The following is a 22,939-nucleotide window of genomic DNA, read 5'->3' as shown; positions in this document are numbered from 1 at the left end:
GGAGGTGCTTGTATTTATTTCTCTAGCAAAACGATTATTTCGTTTCCCTGGCACATCATGTTAATGAACAGATCATCCAATGACTTAAGGCAGCCTCATGTTAACCAACCCTTCTCAATACTCAATATTTTAGTACTCTGCACCTGCCAAATTACTACAAATTCATTAAAATTTGCCAGATCCTTTCAGCTCAGCTCTCCTGGGAGTATTTCTTTGTGCCCTCCCTGTCCCATGTGTAGCATTAACCTGATCACAGCATCCTGAAATACGAAGATGATGGATTTTCAAAGGCCCTGTCTGTGGATCGTTTGAAGGGTTAGGATCAGCTCCACGGATGCTCAAGGAGAAATCGGACACATCAGCCCTAAACATCTGCTGAAGTTGTCTTTGCCCAAGGTAAATCGGAGCAGCTGATCTGCGCGGCTCGCTCGGGTGCCCTTTCGATGCCCCCGATGTGTAAGGGCATCCACTGCCCTCTGACACTTGCTAAATTAATTCACATGCAGATTTTCTCTTCATTTGCTCTTAGCTGTCTGTGCAGATGCTTTTTACTCCCCTGGGTTACTTAACACACCTTAAGCATTTGCAAAAATGAACTGCAGACTATTTTACCTGGGCAAATTACCTTATGGAGACTACGAGGGCTCAGAATCTCTCAAGAAAACACCCTCATGAACACACCTTGATGTGCCGTTCAGATCAAACAGCCCCCAGCAGCAGCCTGAACCCGGCTCTTGGTGCGTCGTCCCCCTGAGTGGCTGCTCCCCCCCAGCCTGGGCAGCCCAGAGGGTCCCAGTTCGCTCTGGTCCACGTTCCTGCCAGCACAGCAAAAACATCCCCCTGATCTGAATGACCAAAAGACATTTCTGCTGCTCCTTTGAGACCTGGGAAACCTTGGTCAAAATTCAAACATCGTTTGATACCCTGTTATAGGCCAGAGAGATGACGGGAACTCTACTCATGTCCATTTTCAGCAGAGATAATATGGCCCAGCTCACTCTGAGAGCAGAATCGTGAGGATGGGCAGGAAAACAGCATTACCACAGAAATCTGCGTTAATAACCTGAGCCTGCTCCGCTGTGGCAAGCAGCTCCTCAAGGCTGCATTACAGAGGGCACTAGAAGTGCCACCTTCATAAGGAAATATTAAAAAGGACCAAACAATATGCTGTACCCAACATTATAAGTGTAATAATCTTGCCCTCCTTTGTACAGCAGTGCTGATTAAAATGCTACATAAACCCCAGGGATTATTGTTATTATTTAAAGAGGGAACAAAGCTCTTGCCCACGTTAACAGGTACAGATGCCAAGTGTTGAGGGTGAAGCATGGGGCGAGTCTGGCAACAGCGGGATGAAACCCATCGGCGAGCGAACGCCAGAGCACCCCTGGGCTGCAGGACACAGGCTTTGAAGGCTCCAGCAAGAGCCCAGTAAGCACTGGGACGGCCCCAGCACCACCGCTCCGGGCTGAGCTCTGCGGCAAAGCCCTGCTGCGGGGAGCTGCATCACCCCCTTCCACCTCTACACCCTGCGGCTCAAGCACTTACAGAAGTCTGCAGCCATCCCAGCGAGCCTGGCGGGCTCTCACCGGCGGCGGGTTTGTCCCGGCTACGGGGTCAAGGCTTTCTCCGTCCTCCTCCATCGCCCTTGGAAGCGCGTCCCACCTGCCCGCCGGGCTCCTGGGGGCATCTCCCCGGCTCCCATGGCCTCGCTGCAGCCCCGGGGCGCTGGGGGCACAGCTCTGATGGGTAACACTGGTCCAGGGGTGGGCGAAAGGGCTGCTGTGCCGCGGGCAGAGCCAGGGCAGCCCCTCGGGCAGGGGGTGGCTGCCCCTTCCCAGGCTTCTTACTGGAGCCCTGTGCTCTTCCAGCCACTCTGGGTCAGTGCCAGGCACGCAGAAAGGTCTTTCTTTCCTTTTCCTTTCCTGATTAACTTTATTTCCATTGCAGAGAGAAGCAAGGACGGACTAATTGCTGTGCTGGTCCTGGCTGAGTCTGGCGCTGACCTGAGCCCACGGATCTGGGGGGAATTAGGAGCTGGAGGGAGGTAAAACAGATTAGTGCCTGGGGGGGGAAATCCCTTGTTCCCACGGGCAAATCCCAAGAGGTAGCGCTTGGCAAATCAGCAGAGGTGCAGCAGGCCATCGCCGCTCCCAAACGGCAGCGGGGCGTGCTGAGACCTCGATTTGGGTGGGAAACCAGGGATTTTGGGAGTACACATCTGCCAAACGATGAGCGGTTTGCTGCAGATTTGGGGGCCTCAGCCGACTCCGGCGGGGCTCGCCAGGAGAGCTCTCCCCAGCCAGGCTGCTCCGAGGGGGGAGCGGGGGTCCTCGCAGCGGGGAGCAGCTGAGAGCGTTTCGCAGCAGAGACCCCCACACTGGCACCCCCTGTTCGTTAAGCTGCTGTTTCTGATTTTCTTCTCTGCTTCCTCAGCACAGAGGGATCCCAGGGCTTAGCACGCTAAGAGGTTTTAGGGTATTACCCGTCCTGCTGCGGCACCAGCGGGAGGGGCCACCTGCAATCACAGCAATCTGGTCTTCCCCTGGCTCCGGCACGGGCTGAGCTGGCAGCAGCGTTGGGCTGGATGGGAAACAACCTCCCTGGGAAACCTGGGCAGCTGGGCATGGGATGGGGTAAAGCCTGATGGAGGAGGGCTGCAGGGACCTGCTTTGCCCACCCTGAAGGTGAGCACGATGCGGTGGAAGGTCTTCCTCTCGCTCGTGCCCTTCATGTTCATCCATGTCACTGCTGCAAGGGACTTGGAGACCCCTCCTCCTCCTGTGCCAGCTGTTTTGTCCTTGAGCAGAGCCTACAAGGCCACTGAGAGGGGATGGAGCTCCGTGCCAGTGCCAGTGCCCTGCTCAGCAGCTCTCACTGCAGCTCCTGCAGGTAGCGCAGGCAGCTCCGTGCTGTGCTCACGGCCTGCGGCACACAAACCCTGCCTGTCTGCCTGCAGATAAACAAGCCACCTCATACCCACACTGCTGCCAGCCCCCCATCCCAGGGCCCCTTCGATGCTGTCAGACTTGCCAGGTGACATCCAATGTCCCAAACAAACCTACCTGGAGCAGGACAGAAATTTTGCTTTATCAGTAGGAAGGGGAAAAAAATGGCTTTTTCACAACGTCCTCTATCAGGAGCAAAGTGCCTCGGGCTGTACAGTGGGGCTGCCAGCTTGTCCTCAGGCTGCACTCTGGGACAGCTGTGCCCCGGCAATATTTTGGCTGCATTTCTCTCTTGGTGCGTTGGGAGCCAAGAACTTACCAGGGAAAAAAGATCCCCTTCCTGAAACCCAACCTCATCTCCTGCTGCCATTATCTCCTGACCAAGCCAATTAATCTCCTCTGGGTGCTGAAGCAGCCCGAGCACCCCGAGCAGGGCTTACCTGTCGTGTTTAGATCCAGTCAGCGGCAGACCAGGGCCCAGAGTTGGCAAAATCATCACAGCAGCCTCAAAGCTTTTGGATCGGTTACCTGGTGGCAGCAACCGGCCGAGTTTCTATGGCAAATTCTACCCACGCACCGTAACCCAATCAGCTGCTCATTAGAGAGCACCGTGCCGGCGTGGGGACGGTTTCAGTTGACAGCCACCGCGTGAGGCACCGGCACAGGGCTTTTATCTCCCGCAGCTTTAGGCCGCCTCAGCCCGGTTCTAGACGAGATCCCTGCGGGTACTAGAGCAAACTCACCCCTACTTCTTACAGCGTGTGGGACACGATGGTGTGAGGGGAGGCTCCCTACTAAAAGAGAATGCAACGCTCAGAGCTCCTGTAGAAAACAAAAGGATTTTGTTTTAGAGATTTCACCAAAGGCGACAAATCTGAAGAAATTATTGCAGTTTCCTAAGAAATGACACGAGCTGCGCCGTGCCAGCTGGCAGTTACACAGACCCTCTGCAAACAGAAGAAAACAGCACATCAGCTGCACTCCACTCGTACAGTACCGAGCTGCCCAGGACTGTAAGAACTCTACACACAACTCTGCGATTTATAAAATTTATTTAACTTATATTTCTACTGCTTTAATCTTCGTTTTCTGCTGCGGAGGGAGGAAGAAGGCCGGAACGCACGTCTCTCCCCAACAGCCTCAGCTCCTTCCAGAGGCGACAGCCGGCTTCTCGCTGGATTTGCAGCCGCTTCCCGGTGTGTTGCCCGGTGGCGGCCCCACCCCGACACCGCCAACCCGCTGCCCTCGGCCCGGGGACGGGCCCCCTCCCCGCCGCCACTGGGCCCGGGCGGGTGCCGGCAGCCGGCTGGAGAGGCGCCGTCCTTGGAAACGGACGTGGGGTGGGCAGAGGGGGCAGCCGGGCTGCCCCGCCGGTCCCCGCGGGAGGCCGCCAGCCCCGCGGCTGTCCCGGGTCAGGGCCGGGCCGGGCCAGGCCAGGCCAGCGGCGCCTCCGGCCGCGCCGCCCGCTTCCGGGTGCGCCAGGCCCTGCCGCCGCCGCGGAGCCCCGAGCGGCCGGGGCTCGGCGATCGATTAGCCGGCCTCAGGGGAGGGGCGGCGGTGAGCGTGCCCCGTGCCGGGGGGAGCGGGGCAATCCCGGTGCGGCGAGGGGCACCCCCCCCCCACGGGTGTCCCTCGGCCCACGACGCCCCGCAGGCCCCGACTGTGTCCCCAGGGCACCCTTGGGCTCCTGCTGCCCGGCGGGGTCGGAGGCCGCAGGCCCCTGGGCCCCGCCGTCGGTTGGGCAGCGCGCCAGGCCTGTCCCCGGTGCGGGCAGGCCGCGGGCAGCGCCCAGCCCCTCCGCCCCGCTCTGCCAGCCGCCGGGCCGCAGCGAGACCTCAAACCTGGCGATAAAAGCCGTGCTGTGGCGGAGGGGGCCGGGCTGCCCCGCTCCCGTGGTGAGAAATGCACCGACCGGCGTGAGGCATGGCCAGGCCCGGGCCCTGCCGCGGAGAGCTGGCACCCAGAGGCGCTCGTAAGCCGCTTCTGTTGCCTTGCAGGGCTCAGGATGGACTTTCTGACACTCTTCTTGATTTACGTGTGTTTTGTGCTCACTGCTGTTGCTCTGCTCTGTATCTGCCCGGGAAGGAAGGAGAGTTTCCTCGCAAGAAGCGTCAACGGTGCAAGCCAGGTAAAGAACTGAGCCTTGAGGGGGTGATCAGCTCCTGTTCTGGTGCTCTGCTCTAGTTCATCGTGCTAAAGTCGGTGTATTTCTCCTCTATAAAACATACTAGTGTACATCGTTAGCATGATGATACGGTGATTTCCGTATTTCATCCTATTTTGACAACTGCTGTCAGGTAAGGACACATTGGGATTGGAAATAGAAATACACGTCCTTTCGGTTGATGAAATCCTGCCCAAACACGTAATAAAAAACCATTCACATCTTACAGCTCCTGCTCCTGCGTGTGCCAGCCTGGCCAGCTGCAGTCACCGCCGGGTGGTAGTGAGGATGGAACTGCTCCCAGTGCTGGAAGTACATTGTCCAGTGACACCGTAACACGTCAGCTTTGAGAAATTAAATAATAATGAGGCCCCAGCTATTTGCAGTTTTATAGTATTTGCTGTTCTCATTAAGAGAAAAAAGGTAGGGGGAAGTTTGAGAATTAAAACAAGGAGAGTTAGAACTGGTAGTAAATGTTTTAGGGGAAGCTCTTTGATGTGAGCCTGTAATAATGCTGCAGTCTGATGTTTCCTAAGAAAGGGGGCGGGATGAAGAGCTTTAAAAGAGGATTAAGAGTTGGCATTTTATTGTAAAAACAGGGAATGAATTGCAAAGGCACTAGCTTATTTTTCGGTCTACTGGGCTGTGTCTGAACAAAGAAGGAAAAAGAAAGGTGTCGCATTCTTGGAAGGGAACAGACAAGAAAATTATCAGTTAAATTGTAAATAATATTTAATGTTTACATGAGTCTAAACAGACTTTGATTTTTGCTACTAGTGCTTTCCATTTTGTTTTATAGACACGCAGATCATTGTGCAGAGGAATTTATTATTTTCCCACATTTCTTAATAGCTGCTTCTATGAAACGCGTGTAACAATCAGCAATTAAAATACTGCTGTAATGTAAAGTCACCCTCTGGAGAGACGTAATCGATACTTGTATGCATGAAAGAAATATAGGTAATAGTTTCTCTAGACACTGTATTTTAAATTAGTTTCCGACTGTCATTAATGAAGCGTACAAGCCTGGAAGTTTGTTGAAATGGTTTGACTGCACTCCTGTAAGACCCTTTAAAGTATTCATGTGAATGGTATGAAATAATGAACTCAGAGAACAGCTGTTCCTGGCTCTGTGGGAAGGCACCTGCCAGCCCCCAGCCTGTTTTCCTTGCTGCCAGCGGTTCAGCTGCGCGAGGTGGCTGTAGGCATTGTGCAGGTCGTCTCATTCCCTCCTGCTTTCAGCATCGCTGCGAGCACAAACTGTATTTAAGAGCCTTTTGCTTTGCTGTAAGGAACAGCTGAAATACAGGGGATTGCTGTGCTGCATGTGGGGGAGTAATGGATGTTGAATGGAATGTTAGGCTGTGCTAACCCGCATACAGGTAATTTGAGTTTGGCAGTTGCATGCAGGTTGCTTTTCTGTCTAGTTAGGTGTTTCCTATTGCAGTACACAGCCTCTTTTAAAAAAGACTTGTCACTTGAACTGCTGATATGAGGCGTACCAGTTAAAAGAAAAATATTTCGCATCTTCTCCGCTCTGCATATGCTTTTTGCCTTGCGGTCTTTCACATCTCAGACAAGAAGCTCTCACTGCATATTTTCTTCCCGTGTCAGCTAGAAATAGGCTCGGCTGCTCTAATTCCTCCACCACTGGTGGAGCAGCGTGTTGCTATAGAGATCTGTCATCTTCTGAACAGCAGAGTCAAACAGCTCCGCAGTCGCTCAGCATTATCATCCTGAGTGCCATTACACAGCACGTGCAGGACAATCGGGGCCAGCCAACATGGATTCATGAAAGGCAGGTCCTGCTCGACCAACCTGGTCTCCTTCTATGACCAAGTGACCCGCTCAGTAGATGAGGGCAGGGCTGTGGCTGTATCTATCTAGACTTCAGTAAGGTCACACTGTCTCCCACAGCATCCTCCTAGACAAACTGGCTGCCCGGGGCTTGGATGGGTGGACTCGATGACCCCAGAGGTCTCTTCCAACCTGATTGATTCTGTGATTGCTGAGGACTTTGCTGAATGAAGACAGGCAGTTTTCTTCTTCACTCTGCCTAGCTATTTTTGAAACAGCAATTAGATAGACATGGAGTTATCAGGCCGGATCATAGCTGTAGTTGAAGAAACTGGGGGGAGGTGAGGTTTTGGTGGGGTTTGTTTGTTTGTTTCTTGGTTGGTTTGGGTTTTTTTTCCTTTTTCTGGAGGATAGGCTTTATCCCTTTGCTTATCTCCACTAGCATCTGTCAGATGTCCTGGTGAAGCACATTGTAGTTCAGAAATTGCTCAGTTCTATCCCCTGCTTAACCAGTTACCCAGTCTATAACCCGATATAAGCTCCTTAGAACTTTCACACATTAACCCAGATACATTTGTGCCTTCTGGGCTTCTGAGAATACAGAACCTCACTCCCATTTTGAAAACCCCAGCAATATGCCTGCCTATATTCTCAGGAGTTCAGGTGCCCCTGAAAATGGGCTTCCTCCCCAGTGGTGCAGCTACAGTGATATATAACTGAGGGATTAGGTGACTTACGTTTGTGTTTGAACGTTCCACGAGGCAGAAGTGATGTGCAGTTCAGATAACACAGTGTTTTCATTTGCTTCAGGTATTGTCATTTGTAATCCCCGTGCAGCTCCAGAGAGTGACGTGGCAGGTGCTTCACAGGCTCTTCCACACCAGGTATTGCACTTCTGGTTTATGCTTTTGACATTATTTTTTCCTAGTACTTCTGGCCACTATTGGTGACCTGCCACCATCAGAGCTTTCAGTATTGTCCTTAGGTATCCTCTCTTCATTAGGGGGGCTTTTTGGGGATTGCAGATTCCCTTTAAGCTTTGCCACGCTGTTGTCTTTCTGTTCCTTGCTTATTGTTGGGAAGATGGTACCCTGAAATATTTGAGCATATTGACAAATAAAGATAATGTGCTCAGTAGCTTCCGGTGTAACAGATGTTGATCACGCTGGTGGGAACTGCATCCACGAGAGAATTACACCAGACTCTCTGGCAGCTGCAGAATGAGTTTAGACAGAGCTGGCAATCCCCGTCCTCCCCCTCAAATCCCATTAGTCTTAGTCCAGCAGCTTGGATGTCCAGGTGGCTCAGGGGGAAGCTGCACAGCTGCCAGTGTGCAACCTGCTGTATTAAGGTGGATTTTGTAGTTTCCTGTAAACTTTGGTGCTTTAGGATCTACTTTAGGAATTATGTAAATACCTCTCCTCTGAGGCCAGCAACTCCAGTATGACACACTCCAGGGGCATGACATCCACAGCTGTGGAATGTGTGCTGCAGTTCTTTTGTTGCCTGCTGTGCACATTCTCTGCTGTTAACACAGCCCAAGAGAGAGTGGTGACACTGTCAGATGTGCACTCAGGAACAGCAGTTACCTGACAAGCGTGGTGTGGTTGTCATTGCTGGATGATGCTGTGCGCTGGAGGCACTTTGATCTTCCACACACACCCCTCAACTGCGTCACCTCGTTCAAGCAAGAGATTTTTCAGTTCATGCACAAGTCCAGCGAGGCACAGCACTCGAGGGCATCTTCTTGTAGCCCTGCAGTTGAGAGGAGAGCTTGTCTGCCACGGACTTCCCACCACAGTGAAATACACATTAATAGTTACTTAAAACTCGTAGTAAAAGTCCAGCAAACTGATGTATAAAGCAGAGAGCTGTACAAAGTCAACACTGCTCTCCTAATGCATGGCTTATCTGAGCATCTGTTTGCCAGGCTGCTGAGAGTCACTGCTCACTACGATGCACCCCAAACCAACCTGCATGCCAAGCAGTTGTGCAACTTGCCTCACAGAAGCTGTAGTCTGCTGACAGGTTGGAACTAGTGTTCGCCGTTGCTAACCTCCTGCCACGCTCCTTTCGTAACGGCTGCTTATATTATTACAGTTTTTTTAAGAGTACCTTTTACTGGGGTTTGCTTTGCTTTCAGAGCAGCACACAGCAAATGTCTTCTGGCAGAATATTTTGTGGCCTATTGCTGTGGCATCGTTTGTCAGCACCAAGGGTGCTTTGTACTTGACTCTGCTGTTGGGAAAAAAAAAAAAGCCAAAGGACATGACAATAATGGAGGTGAATTTAGCTGGCATATTTAAAGGAGTGTACGTGGGGAAAAAGAGAAGGAGGAGCCACTGGATGGAGAAAACACTATTAATATGCAGTCCATGCTGGCCTGAAAACCTAAAAGAGGTGTCTCCTTGCGTTTGGAAAGTCTGTGCTGGTCACCTCTGAGTGTACTTGACCTGTTAATCAGGATGCTGAGTATTAAATAGACTGTCCCCTTTCTGTTACAGGAGCTGGCTGTTTGTTGTCCTGCACGTAGCCTTGCAAGCTGCAGTGTATGGGGAATACACATGGGAAGTGTTTGTTTACTGCTGGGAGCTGCAGTTCCACCTCCTCCTCCTGCTGCTGCCCTACCTGCTGCTGGCTGGGAACATGGGCTGCTTCGTTCTCTGCTCCCGGGCCGATCCTGGTAAGCTCGTGCTGACTGTGAGCTGTAGCCACTTGAAAACAGAACCTAAAAAATGTTACAAACACCATTCCTTGTACTATTTGTCTTGTTTCTTTTGCAGGTATAATAACAAAATCAAATCATGCATCGTTGTTTAAGATTTATGCATATGATGGTGTGTTATTTCAGAAGGGCATCGTGTGTCCTACATGCAACATGGAGAAGCCAGCCAGATCGAAACACTGCAGTAAGAATCTTAACTTCCTTGCTAAGCATAACAGTAACACTTGCCCATATTAATTCTCCATCACTGACTGCAATTCATGCTACATCTGTTCTGTTATCCAGCTCAGTGCACACAGGATTTTGTTCTTTTTACTGGGGTCCCAGCTCACAGCTGCTCTTTGCCCATCCCTGGAGCTGGTTTGCTGCTATTTCTTCTCACAGAAATTACCAGTTCCAAGGGTATCGTTTGGGGCCAGGAACAGGCAAGCTTGTGAGCATCTAGAAGTTAAAGAAAAGTGATCACCTGTCAAGACCTGAGTTCAGGATTTTGTGTTTCTCTTGCAGAATTTGCAGTTATAATCTAAAATAAAGCAGGGACCTACAATCTCCACCTTTCGTATGCTTTGCTAGGCAGTACTGTCAGAGAAACCAGTCACTGAGCTGCAGTCTTGGTGAATAAAAGAGGAAATGAGATACATGTCTTTGGTTTTAGTATTGGGGTTTTTATGATATGCAATTGAAATTAACTATTTGCTTAAAAAGTGACCAGCTAAATCACAACCATAATTCTCAGGTTTTCTCAGATGAAAAACTTTATCCTAAACTGTGTAAAAATCAGACTGATTACTTAAAAAATAATTAACTGAACTGTCTTGTCACTCACTCCTCATCAGGTCTCTGCGGTACGTGTGTACATCGTTTTGATCACCACTGCGTGTGGGTCAACAACTGCATTGGTGCCTTCAATGCAAAGTATTTCTTCCTTTACCTCCTCACGCTGACTGCCATGGCTGTAACCATTGCCATCATCACAGCAGCGTTTCTCACCCAGGTGGTGCTGCTGTCAGATGTGATGCATGGGAGTTACATTGATGACCAAGGGCAAGAGCACGCTGTTGAGATTCTCTTCCTCGTTCAGGTCAGTGTATGCTCTCGGGGTTTTAGCCTGTGGAAAGGTTTCTCTCAGTCTTTGCTTTCAGGACTTTTGTAAGTCCACCTGTTCTCACAGGCAGGATGTGGACAGACTGCAGGTTTTTCACCAACTTTACACAGCTAATTAAGTTTAGAAAACTGCCATTGCAGAATACTTGAAAAATAGGGGATTTTTCTCACTTCATTCTGCTCTCCCATTCTTTGGATTTCTGCCTCCAGGCTGCTTTCACTCAGCAGATCTGGTTAGTAAAGAATGACTTTACATTCCCGTGACCACGTTCCGTGGTAACATTTAGGAAACTTCACAATCCTTAAAGTATCTTCACAGAGATGTTAAAGCAGGACCCTACTACGCTGAAATTTAGATACTTGAATATTCTCTCTCACATACAAGCAAAGGGTGACTTTGAGTATCTTTAGCACTTGAGCCGTTTGCATTTCAATCCACTCATCCCTTCCTGCAGTATGGCAGGGAGGTGATAAGTAGTCGATGCTTTATCTTTTCCTCATCCTAGACAACAGATGTTTCAGCCTTGGACTCTTATAAAGGGATCTTGCTCAGGGAGTGTTTGCTCGTGTTTGAGCAGTGCCATTACCACTCCCCAGTCCAGGAATTTAACTCAGAAAAGAGCTGCTTGAACTGTATCATGTCAGCAAAACCTGAAGTTGTACCAGATTGCAGCCTCTTCCTTTGGCAGTTTGAGACGATCTGCGTTAATGATTTTTTTTTAATTAAAAAAAACAACAAAAAACAAACAAGCAAAACTCCAGTATGAAATACAAACGTTCAGAGAGAGATGGGTGTAGAAAATACTCCCGCATGTTATCAAGGCTTGCGAGGAAATACATTTCTGGAAACCTCTGTGCTTCAGGCAGGAATGGACCATCACTGAGCTGGGTGGGGGACAGGGCTGGGACCTTGTTTCTGGGGTCGCACACGTGTGGATGTGCATTTCAGCTGGCGTGCTGCAGTGGTCACGTGCCTCCACGTGATTTAATGCTCCAGCTCTTTAACTAAGTTCTTATTTTCTTTCTTTGCAGCACCTTTTCTTGACTTTTCCTAGGATTGTCTTCATGCTTGGTTTTGTTTCCCTTCTCACACTCGTACTGGGTGCATACTGCTGCTTCAATCTCTACTTGGCCGTAACCAACCAAACTTCCAATGAGTGGTATAAATCCAGAAGATACGGGTGTTCCCACCAGCCAACACTGCAGCCTCATGACAGACGAGTTGTCTACAAAAACATTTATTCTAAAGGCATCTGGGTGAATTTAAAGGAAATCTTTAAGCCTCCCACAGTGTTGGAAAGAAAGAAGACAACATGAAGATATTACTCTCTATATATGCATTTTTTTAACTTTTTGTAAGACTTTATTTCAGCAGTGTTTTTTGATGCCCTAAACTTTTGTAAAGATTACTGTATTTCAATTAAGTAATTGGAAACTGTTTTCATAAAGCTGACCAGTCTTCAAAAACCTAGAGTTCTTCCAAGTTTCTCTGTAACACTACTTGTGACAGTGGCCTGTTAGTCTTTTCAGACACAATCACAGCATTGAAGCAAGCTGCACCAGGGCTAGGTTCAGCTAAGGAACATTTTCTTTATGATTACTGTTTGTATGCTGCATTATACCACTGTATAATAGGCAAACTGAGTTCCTCAGTTACTTTGGTACATCTTAAGTACCTGCAGGCTTTCCAGGCATATAGCAGTCACACAGGTGGAGGTGGTAAACATCTGAATGTCAACTATTCACTTTTTTTTTCCACTTGCAGGAAAATAGTAACTCCCAGCTGTCTGTATTCAGCTGTGAGTTATATTTGCAGCAGTATGCTGATTGATGATGCCTCAGCAGAGCACTATTTAAGGTGCTTCCCTTGGTGAGGTCTCTGAGGTTAAGCTGAGTCCTCTTCTTTCCTTGTTAGAGGGACCAGTAGCGAATTTGCTGCTCTGGAGAGGCAAGTTTGGTCCATCTTACTGAAGTGACTCTTTTTGCCTCTGTGAGCACTTGGAAGAGCTAACAGAGCTGCTGTGACCTTCAAGGAAGCTTCAACTTCTTGTAAGTACCTTTGGCAAATGATTAACCCATTACTGTTAACAATATGTAGATGAGGTTGCATGTATTTAGCTGGAAAAAAACATTATTGGCAGGATCTTAGCCTGCAGAAACCATGTTTTGCTGCAAATTTGTACTAGTGTGGAGCACCTTAATTTCAGAAAGGAAACTACCACAAGTGCTACTTCTCCTTACCTGCTAAGTCTCTTTCTTGATACCCATTCTCAGCTTGTTCAAAATAAGATGCTATTTCAGCCTTAGAGTCATGAAAATAGTGGACTTCTGGAAAAAAATTCAGCATCCTGAAAATGGTATCAGAAATTTGATATTGAACTCTGGACATACAGGTCCTGGCAGGGTACAGACTTAATCCTGCTGGCATTTCTCATCTTTATTGCATTGGTTGGTATCTCTGTGTTCAGAGCAAGAGGCTCAGCCATGGCTTAGGCATTTCTTTATATTTTGGGCATTTTGCAGCAGGGGAAGTCTCAGTTGCTGAGGCTGGTTTGAGGGCTGCCCACCTGCAGCTGCTGACTAGGGACTTCATCAGGGTCCCTCGTGAAAACCCTCTGCCTTAACAGGGGAAAAAGTAAACTTACAGCTCTGCAAGCGACCTTCTGAAACCCCTCTAACTAGGGATCCCTTGAAAGGTCTCCAGAGCATCGATGTACCAGCTGCTTGTAGAGGCCTGGGCTTGTTTTGGGAAAAAAACAGCATATTTGACTTGTCCAGCAATGAGGGTTTAAGCACAATGTTAAGCAGCCCTGTTCTCTTCTCTTTCCAGAAATTCTTCTGTTTGAGTGATAATAGAGCAGAAATTGGAAAAATAGAGGTTTCTTTTTAATAATTTTTATTTTTATAATTTTTAGTTTAATTTTAAATAACTTTATTTTTTTAAAATTCATTTATTTACATGCCGAATCTGTACAATATGCAATTAAAAATCCATATATGGTTTTAAAAAAAAAAAAGAGATATACAATATGGCTTTACAGACCAACAGACTAGCTCGCAGAGTAGCCTGTCTGGCATTGCAAGGGTACAATAATGCATTCTTTCATAGACCAGTACATAAGGCTACTTGTCCAGGATATAAAAGAAAAATACTGCAGTACCATGCCTTAGGAGGACTAAAGTAGCGAGGTTAAAGGCATGAAAGTTTTTGAGTGGTGGTGAATGCACACCAGAACTCCTTAGGTTTGGTTTTCTTGGTTTGTTTTAAATGCATGATTAAGTAGTCTCTTACGAGACCCTACACGTTTGCTTCATTTTCTGAATCCTTTTAAACACCAGAACACTGCTGTCCTGTGGTCAGAGGTAAATGCTTGGCTAAGGATCTTCCTTTAGTTGAAGCAGTGATACAAAATACTGACACTGCCAAATACTGTACCATCCTGTAGAGCCACTTACCCATAGAAGCATTCTCTCCCTTGCTCTCAGAACAATTTTAATGGCAAATTTAGGACTGATCAAATTCCCCAAACTGGAGAAAAACAGTTTTGCATTAACATCTGTCACTACCTGCACGCTGTTCATTACACAATCACAGTCTGGACTTCCACGTCCCCCTCCGGGGAGGCAATCACAAACTCTCCTGTGTGTTCCATGATTTCAATGTCCTCAGAAGCCACCATCGTCACCGTTGCTTCTTCCGTCTCGATGCTGCCCTCCGTGGTCAGCACTGCCCCTTCTCCGATGGCAGAAGCCAGCGTCATAGCCACCTGCTCCGTGAGGCTTTCGGGGGTGGCGATGGTGATGGTGTCTGCAGCATCTGTGGTTACTTCAGCGTTCTCTGCCACGGTGACGTTCTGGACAATGATCTGATGACCAGAGTTCGCTTGATTGACTATTTGTTGCACAACCTTCATAATATGGCTGTCAACCTGCATTGGGGGAAGAGAGGCCATGTTATTTCTTGGTGTACTGTACTCTTTTAGAAGTACAGTCAGTTATCACCATAAACAGGGCTTGATGACCAGAAGGCCAGTACAACAAGCAGCATTTAGTCCCAATTTCCTCCAGCTGTTCACTGTAGTTCTCATCACCTCAAGAACAGCAGACTCCTAGAACATGCCATGCAAGTCACTGGCCACTATCACTGAGAGGAGCTGGGGTTCACAGAGCTTGGTCAAACCCAGTATGACCAGTATTATGTTTTTATACAGACAGGTCTGCAAAACTACAGAGGCAGGTAAATTAATTATTTGAAGTTGGGTTTATTTAAGACACTAGAAGTGATTCATTTCATCTACAGCAAGTCCCCAAAATAAGTTTATGTGGCTGCTTTACCTCATGTCTTGTTCCCTCTATTATTTCAGTAGCTTCGCTGGTTTCCATGTCTTCAGTAGCAGTCTTGAAAGACAAAATATGATGATTCCCTTTTTAGATTATTACAAAAAAATCTTTTATTACCAAGATATAAGACACTAAGATCTTCTACAAAAGTCTTTCTGTTCCCCCCATGATGCAGTAGCTGCTCTAAAGAAAATTCCTCCTTGAAATTCCCTCCAAATCCCATTATTGAGAGCTACTTAAAAGTAATGCAAAGTGCTCACAAATAACTGAAAGAGAACATCCTCTCTCAGCAGGACTCGGCCAACTGGCAGATTTTTCTCCTATTGGACAAAAACTATGGCAGCACTAAAGGGACTCAATAAATGACCTGTGTTGTTCCGCACAGATGAGTACTGGCTCTTTGTCACAAAAGGAGAGAAAGCAAAATGTGTAACTCATTGCTTTTGGCAGCCACGGCCAGTTAAATCCAACAGAGATTATTCTGGACAAAATAAGCTAAATAGAAATGGTAGAAAAGAGTAGGTAGAAGTTGAGGGAAAGCTGAAGCAACTTTGTGAGGACATGAAATCTGGTACAATCAGAAGTTCTCAAACAGCCTTCTGATGAACCACTGTCAGTCTTCCCTGCATTTTCCTGCCCACATTACACGCGGGACTTCAGAAGGGTGAAGTAGGTTCCCAGTGCTCTCCTGAACAAGATTAATCCTACTTATTCCTGGGGTCATGCAGGCAGGGGTAGCATCGGATAGATCCTATTTTACCTTCTCCCAAAAGCACATGCACAAGTGCAGTTTTTACTGACAAAACACTGTGCTAACTGCAGGAGAAGGCTGTTTGCCCCGCTTCTTACCTCAATGATGTATTCCTGAGTGTCTGCCACCACTGAAGAAAACTCTACCAGAACAGTGTGAGGATCTTCAGAAATGACTGTTGCAGCTAAGTTGTCAGCTGACTGGCTTTCCTCAGACACTACCACTTCTTCCACCTCTTTCAAAGCAAGCAGGCAGCCACCTGCATGGTATTCCAGAAATGCCAGAAAAACATTATTTTTCATAACCATCTCAAATACAGGAGTACCTGGAAAATACTACGCAGCACAAACGAGACCCCTGAAACAGGATGCCGCTGACAAGCGACCAGCAGTCAGACAACAGGATCTTACCCAACGAAGACAGGACAAATAATGGCCTAGAAGAGGCCTACGTGACACCAGGCAACAGAACTGAGCCTCAAGCAGAGCAACTGTCCAGTGTCATTTCAAAAAAAACCACACAACTAAATTCAGATGCATAAAACCATACAGGATTTCAAAAGCCCGATGTGAAGAACACACAGTAAGACTTCTGGTATATTTTAAGTCATCCATCTTTTCTGCTTATGCATTACATGTCAGTATCTACCAAAGAAACTTTTCTCCCTCCAGTGAATTTGTATTGTCCTTTACAATCTCAATACATCATCATCCTCCCTGAAGAAGTCTGAAGAGCTGTGCTTAGGAGCTAAAGGAGCAGCAGGTCCAGTGCAAGTAATCTGATCAAACAAGACTATGAGAACTTACTCTACTCATTTTCCTCGCAGAACAGCCACGCTTGGTGTTTTTCCAGGATTTCATAAAACCCCCAAATTAGTACAAATTTAATGCCAAAAAACCCAATTGGCACGTTTAACCATAACAAAGTGTGCCACATCATAAGTTTTGCAGTCGTCTTCGCCTCTTCCCCAACACAGAAATCAAGTGCTCTCTGGCATTACTTTGCAAAAACATTTTCTCCCTCTTTGTGACAAAACCACTTCACCATTTGGGGTGGACTCTGGTAGTGTTTTCTCCACTTAGGGCAGCAGCGACACTGCAGAGACCACTTAAGCCAGAGCTTGGAGCAGAGAGCTCACAGCACTCCTGCAGTTAGATTCTTAATGCAAATTCTATTTTGGTTATCTTTATTTAGATGATCTAGATTTTCTATTAGAACTGGTTTGTTCAGCATTATTTTTGGTCAGAAAGATCACAATAGAAATACTTATTAATGTAGATGAAAAAATATATAATGCATCTCCTTCTGACGCAACTTTTAGCCATTGGAAGGGGCTGCCCAGGGAGGTGGTGGAGTCACCATCTCTGGAGGGGTTTAAGACAAGCCTGGACATGGCACTTAGTGCCCTGGTCTAGTTGACAGGGTGGTGTCAGGGCAACGGTTGGACTCGATGATCCCTGAGGGCTCTTCCAACCTGGTTGATTCTGTGAACTGAAATGCAGATAAACAAGTGGCCTTGGCTGAAGGTCGTTAGATCCACTCTGAAAAATTGTCATTCAGCCAAAAAGCAGCTTGTCCAAACCAAATCCTAGAACACCACCCCCCCCGCAACGCAGACAAGCTTTGCCACCTCACCTTTGGTTTTTAAGTGCCTGTTGAGAGTGCCGTGCTCTGCAAACCCTCGCCCGCACTTGTAACACTTGAAAGGCTTTTCCCCGGTGTGGTGGCGGATGTGGCGGACCAGCGAGCCCTTCTCCCGGAAGCCCCGGCTGCAGTACTGACAGACGTACGGCTTGTCCTCTAGATGCGTCCGGAAATGAACCTGCTGGGCGTTCTGCACAGGGAGAGAGGCAAGAGGAGGGCAGCTGAAGGGAATGACAACCTCAAGCAAGCAGCACTTTAGCCTCCAGGGTAAAAGTCAACATCTCTGAGGACTTCTCATGTAAGACATGATAAAGACTTGTCTGTATTACTACATAACTTTTTCCACACACAGTTTCTTCACAAATGTGATGGTTTTATTAACACTGTCCCTCCTTTCCCCACTAAACCAAAAGCTCCTTCTGGAGCTTCTGCTCTTATAACAGGCAGGTGAGCTGGCATTTGTTTTTTTCAGGAGCAAAGCCTCCTAAATTCTCCCAAACCCTGGCTCTGGAAAGGCAAATCTGAAGGCAGGCCTGTTGTGGGGGAAGCACACCTTTGTCTTGTACCGCTTGCCACACTTCGGACAGGAATACGGCCGCTCGTCAGAATGCACCCTTCGATGTCCCCTCACGTGTGCAATGGTCTTGTAGAGCTTGCCACACTCTCCGCAGCGGAAACGCCGCTCGTTCACGTGCACTTCGCGATGCTTTTTTAGCAGATAGCCCTTTGTGAACTCTTTGCCACACTGCTCACACTTAAAAGGCTTGTAAACTAGAGGGAGAGAGAGGACACGTGGTTGATACAGGACAACCAGCAGGAGCAAGTATCTAGTACGTGCTGTAACAAAATTCTTACCAAAAAATTAACCCAGAGGAGGAGGGGAATTATATTTTCAGCTGCACGTATGGGCTTTGTCTCATTCGTAAGTGAATTCTGCTCAAATGTTGCTTTTAGGGCCTTTGGTGCCTTTCAAGCAGCAGTTCCAGCCTATCAACCTGTTCTGCCTCGCTAACCTTTTTACTGGCTTCTCCACAAAAGTTACTTCCAAGGATGCAGTGCAGGCCCTGAAACATGGAAGTTTTTTTTTCTTTTAATATTTCTTTTACCTTCTATTCTAGAGCTCAACCAAAGTCAACCTTTTCATGTCTGTGTGTTAAGCATCAATTGATTTCACACGGCTAATAGCCATGTAAAGGCAAGGAATTTGAAACAAAGGAAGCTGTACTATGCTTCAGGTCGCAGTAGGACACGGCGCATTTTAGACAACAGCATAAGCAGAACTTTACCTAAATGACCTTTGATGTGTGTTTCGAGGGAAGTAACTTCACTGAAGGTTTCGTTACAGTGAGGGCAAACGTAACTTTGGTACCCATTTGTTCTTTCTGCGTCTGTCTATTGGAAAGAAAATGGTACAACATAAATATTTGTATACTAGCGTGTACAGTAAGTGTTGCTAAGCAAATTCCCAATTAAATACTCCAGCTCTGACAAGACAGAGATTTATATTGTTAACAGCGGGGGGGGAGGGAGAGCAAGAGAGGTGCTGAGGACAGCGTGGGGGGTGGTGAGGCTAACAGTGCTGTCCCCAACCAAGTGCAGGCAAGGAAGATTAAAAAGTTAATCTATTTATGGAATACAAACATACAGACTCTGCTTGTTCTGCTTCAACACACTGTTCCCCACATGGCTCCTCTTCTGCCTCCACCGCTTCATTTTCCAGGTCTTCTGTAGCAGCTACAGCAGGCTCAGCTGGCTTTTGCATTTCCTCTAGAGTGACTCTCTCTATCACAATACCCGAATTCCTCATGGCCTGCCGCAGCAGATTCTCACTGTTCACTTCCCCCTCACACGGCAGCTCCTCAGGATGCGACTGCTGAAGGAATAAACAGTCCAGTAACTGGTACAGTGAATACAGTCAGCCCTTTTTTACAGCAACATTGCTACAACAGTCATTCTTTCTAGGGTGTCGGATGCTGTGATATAGGGTTGAAAGATCAACAAGGGAATGATCTTGGACTGGGGAGGGAGGTGAGGTGAATCTGTACTCTGAAAACATACAGTCCAAGGGATGATGATAAGCCTTTGCTCCTACCACACAGTCTCGTGGCAGGGAATGGTCAACAAAAACACCCTCTCACCTTCTGTATCATGCAGTATGTGGTGGTGAACCCTACACAGCCCCCTCTGTGCTATACACACGCTGCTAAGCTCAGCAGCAGCAGATGGCCAGACAAGGTCAGAGCAGAGCTTGCCTTCTGTGTTCTCAGATGGAAGAGAAGCTAATTAACCATTTACTTCCACCACACAGATTTATTCTCAGCACCTAAGAAAATTTTGTTCATGAGGCAAAATACTTCTTTGCATAAAACACATGAAGGGTATTTAAGAGACTCACATCTTGGTCCAGGGATTTTGCATCTACAACAGGAAGTTCCTGCATTTGGACGTGGACTTCATGAAGGACGTTGCCTTTTGCATCTGTGACGAGATGAATGACGGGGGAGGTCTCGATGGATTCACTCGCTATTGATGAAACAGTGTCTGTGTTTGAACTACAGGATCCTTCAAGAAAAGCAGCACAATGAATCGCTTGGCGTACTGCCACCCCTCACGTGTCTTAGAACATGAGGTGCCTGTTAAAGCCATCTTTGTACCAGATTCTCAGACATTCTTCACAGTCAACACCTGGCTACATGCACTTCAGGTTAGTAGTTTAGCTCTATAAATTACTTCATCCTGTATAAAAGATATAAACTGAATACCACAGAAATATTTTCTTCCTAACTAAGAATTGATAGCTCAAGTGCTGGGAGCATGCTCGCTTTTATCAGACGCAAGGCAGGTACTGACAGCATCACTGACCTGTTGGCAAATCATCTTTATTCACTACTATTTCTTTGTTCACATTGAGGCAAATTTTTTCGGTGCAAGGTATCACAGATTTCAGGTGCCGAGTCAAAGCTCCCGATTCCCGGAAGGTTTTCCCACATTTCTCGCACTTGTAAGGTCTTTCATCTGGGAATGAGGAGAATCAAAACAGCAGCATTAAACTAACCACGGCCAGGATTAGCTCTATGCAACAGACTGCTAGAAGAACGCTTTCAGCTTTCCACAGTGAGCAGACTGCTTATCCCAGGACCTCACACTGCCTCCCAGCACCCCAAACATCAGGGAGCTCCACAGTCTCAGCTCAGCAGAAGACAGAAAGCCACAATAAATGCCACTGGAAGGTAAGCTGGATAGCCACACACTCCAGCATCGAGGAACTCTCACTTTGGAGAACTGTCTTACCAGTGTGACGCCGATGGTGTCGAATCAGAGACCCTTTTGTCCTGAAGGAAGTCCCACAGAGTTCACATTCATAATCCTTTCTGCTGCTGTGAGTGATCATGTGAGCTTTGAGGCTGTTGGCCTACGGGAAGAACTTCATTTTAAAAGATGTTCCAAATGGCTAAGGATTTTACATGTCAACTGTAAAGAACCAACAATGCTCCTTCTGAAAGCAGAACTTTCCTTTGAAAGCATAGCATGCAGTAGAGAATCACATTGGTATCGAGTCTTGAGATACCTTAGGTGACAGCTAGCTAATACCTAACCCAACCCCAGGAGAAGTGATACGTACTGTTTTAAATGTCTTCTGGCATAACTCGCATACATATCGCCCTTCTTTGTTAACCAGCAGCTTAACCTTTATCAGTTCTGTGGAAATACCCTGCCCCTGATCGTCAGGGGGGCCTTGCTCTTCAGTGACTTCCCCATCAACGTGACCGTTTGGGTTTTCAAAAACCTGGTCTCCTGCAACAATGACTTCTTTGATGTGCCCACTACCTGGGAAGAGGAGAGGACGACAGTTACGTTCTTCACAGAGCACAGCTTTACACGACCAGGTCGATTTACTGTGTCAGCATTTCATGCAGTAGGAAGGAGAAACAAGTACTGTAAACCTGGAACCCGTGTCTTTGCAAAGTTCTCATTACTGCAGCATAAATATTAAAATGGACACTTCTGGAATGCAGTTTTAAGTCTAATTAGCGCGGAGAGAATTGCAGAGCTGGCCTGGGGATGCCTCTCTCACACCTCTGAGGTACGGCTCAGCCCCAGCTCCCAGCGCTCGGTAACACAGAGGTGTCACGTACCCAACCGCGACACAAGTCAACCAGAAGAGGACACAGGATGAGGAAACCATTCCTAACCCAGCAGGGGCATAAAGGCAAGCGGCTCGAGGCTCACCTACTATAGCAGACGCGTTGCTGATTTCCTCTGCTATTGAAGATGCTTCAACAACTATATGAGCAACAGTTATCGACTCCTCGACAGAAGGAACGACCTGCTGTAACAGATAACATTTCAGCAGAAAAGTTTTATTACCTTTAAAAACATTGTATTCTGTTCTCTCCCCTCCAACCCAACAGACCGTTGCATCCTAATTATTTTCAGCCACGGCTTGAGGAGAAGCCTGCTGTCACCTTTTGCGCTTCTTCGTTGTGGAGACCCGCTGATGCGGCAGCCAGAGCTTCTGGAGCTCGCTGGCAGACCTTTTGTAACTTGTGTTGCACAAATTCTTCCAAGGAGGTGAACTCCGACTGGCAGCGACCACACTTGTGCACGTCATCTTCATCTACGAGTTAAAATTCAGTCATCGGTTTAGGGTCATACGGCACCTATTAACCAGCAGCGTTCCGCTTGTCCCGGGGAGCTCCTACGCCAGGCGAGAAGGGGCCCGGGGGCGGGGGCTGCCGGAGGGTCTCTCCGCTCCTGCAGTGAGGCGGTTTCTGGAGCGGAGCGGGGCGATCCCCCCTGGCCGGGCACCGGGGGTCCGCTCTGGCAGCCCGGAGGAGGGACGGGGCGCAGAGGGGCGCAGAGAGACACAGAGACCCCGGCGCCAGCCGCCTGCCCGCCCCCCGCTGACAGCACCGGCACAGCCAGGACCCCCCTCACCCCGCGCCGAGCGCCGCAGAGGCCGGTTCCGCCGCGCCGCGCCCCTTCAGGGGCCTCCGCGGGCCCCGCCGCTCCCCAGGCCCCGCTTTCCCCTCGGCTCCGGCCGGGGCCCTGTGGCGGCGGCACCGCCCGCCCCGCGCCTGGTACCTTCCTCGCTGAAGGGCGCCGGGAGGCTGAGGAAGGCGGCGGGGCCGGCGGGCGGCGCGGCGAGGCCCGGGCCCGCGGCCGCCGCCCCCTCCCGCTCCCCGTCCGCGGCTGCCGTAAGCGCCGCCGGCCCCGCGCTCGTTGCCATCGCGGCCTCCATGTCGCAACGAGCCGCACCGCCAAGATGGCGGCTTTACGGCCGTGTCGTCATAACAACGGGTTGCGTGCCGGGGGACGGGCCGCCGCGGGGGCTCGGCGGGCAACGCGGCTGCGCGCGGGGGTTCCGGGGCCGCGAGCGGCCCGGGCGCCGTTGCACGGGGATCGTGCCTGGTGCCTGGTCCCCGCGCCCCCCGGTGACCTCCGGATCCCGCGCCCCGGCGCCT

General features: G+C 48.7%; 2 protein-coding genes across 6 annotated transcripts; one reads left to right on the top strand and one right to left on the bottom strand.

Annotated features, from left to right (window-relative positions):
• Nucleotides 1-4,767: 4,767 nt before the first annotated feature.
• ZDHHC4 (zinc finger DHHC-type palmitoyltransferase 4) lies at nucleotides 4,768-18,965 on the top strand. 4 transcript variants are annotated; one of them, XM_068423527.1, is made up of 7 exons: nucleotides 4,768-4,843; nucleotides 4,946-5,076; nucleotides 7,720-7,793; nucleotides 9,414-9,592; nucleotides 9,693-9,818; nucleotides 10,471-10,715; nucleotides 11,771-18,965. In XM_068423527.1, exons 2-7 carry the CDS (start codon nucleotides 4,954-4,956, stop codon nucleotides 12,053-12,055), a joined length of 1,032 nt encoding a protein of 343 aa, XP_068279628.1. In that variant the 5' UTR covers nucleotides 4,768-4,843; nucleotides 4,946-4,953; the 3' UTR covers nucleotides 12,056-18,965. The 4 variants fall into 4 exon arrangements, 1 of the variants encoding a protein (XP_068279628.1); XR_011050104.1 differs by lacking the exon at nucleotides 4,768-4,843 and having other exon boundaries at nucleotides 4,858-5,076; nucleotides 11,771-12,787; nucleotides 16,150-18,965; XR_011050103.1 differs by lacking the exon at nucleotides 4,768-4,843 and having other exon boundaries at nucleotides 4,858-5,076; nucleotides 11,771-12,787; nucleotides 15,902-18,965.
• Nucleotides 13,618-22,731, bottom strand: E4F1 (E4F transcription factor 1). Of its 2 annotated transcripts, none has more exons than XM_068423522.1 (14): nucleotides 22,560-22,731; nucleotides 21,941-22,092; nucleotides 21,705-21,801; nucleotides 21,097-21,302; nucleotides 20,766-20,886; nucleotides 20,337-20,489; nucleotides 19,870-20,036; nucleotides 19,120-19,347; nucleotides 18,761-18,866; nucleotides 18,028-18,245; nucleotides 17,466-17,664; nucleotides 15,929-16,089; nucleotides 15,074-15,136; nucleotides 13,618-14,667 (listed from the first exon to the last, which is right to left on the bottom strand). In XM_068423522.1, exons 1-14 carry the CDS (start codon nucleotides 22,714-22,716, stop codon nucleotides 14,320-14,322), a joined length of 2,376 nt encoding a protein of 791 aa, XP_068279623.1. In that variant the 5' UTR covers nucleotides 22,717-22,731; the 3' UTR covers nucleotides 13,618-14,319. The 2 variants fall into 2 exon arrangements, with proteins under 2 accessions (XP_068279623.1, XP_068279624.1); XM_068423523.1 differs by having other exon boundaries at nucleotides 19,120-19,344.
• Nucleotides 22,732-22,939: the final 208 nt, after the last annotated feature.

The sequence above is a fragment of the Nyctibius grandis genome, chromosome Z (assembly GCF_013368605.1).
Source record: "Nyctibius grandis isolate bNycGra1 chromosome Z, bNycGra1.pri, whole genome shotgun sequence".
Classification (NCBI taxonomy): domain Eukaryota; kingdom Metazoa; phylum Chordata; class Aves; order Nyctibiiformes; family Nyctibiidae; genus Nyctibius; species Nyctibius grandis.
The sequence above is the reverse complement of the archived record's forward strand: the minus strand, read 5'-3'. Positions and strand labels throughout refer to the sequence as shown.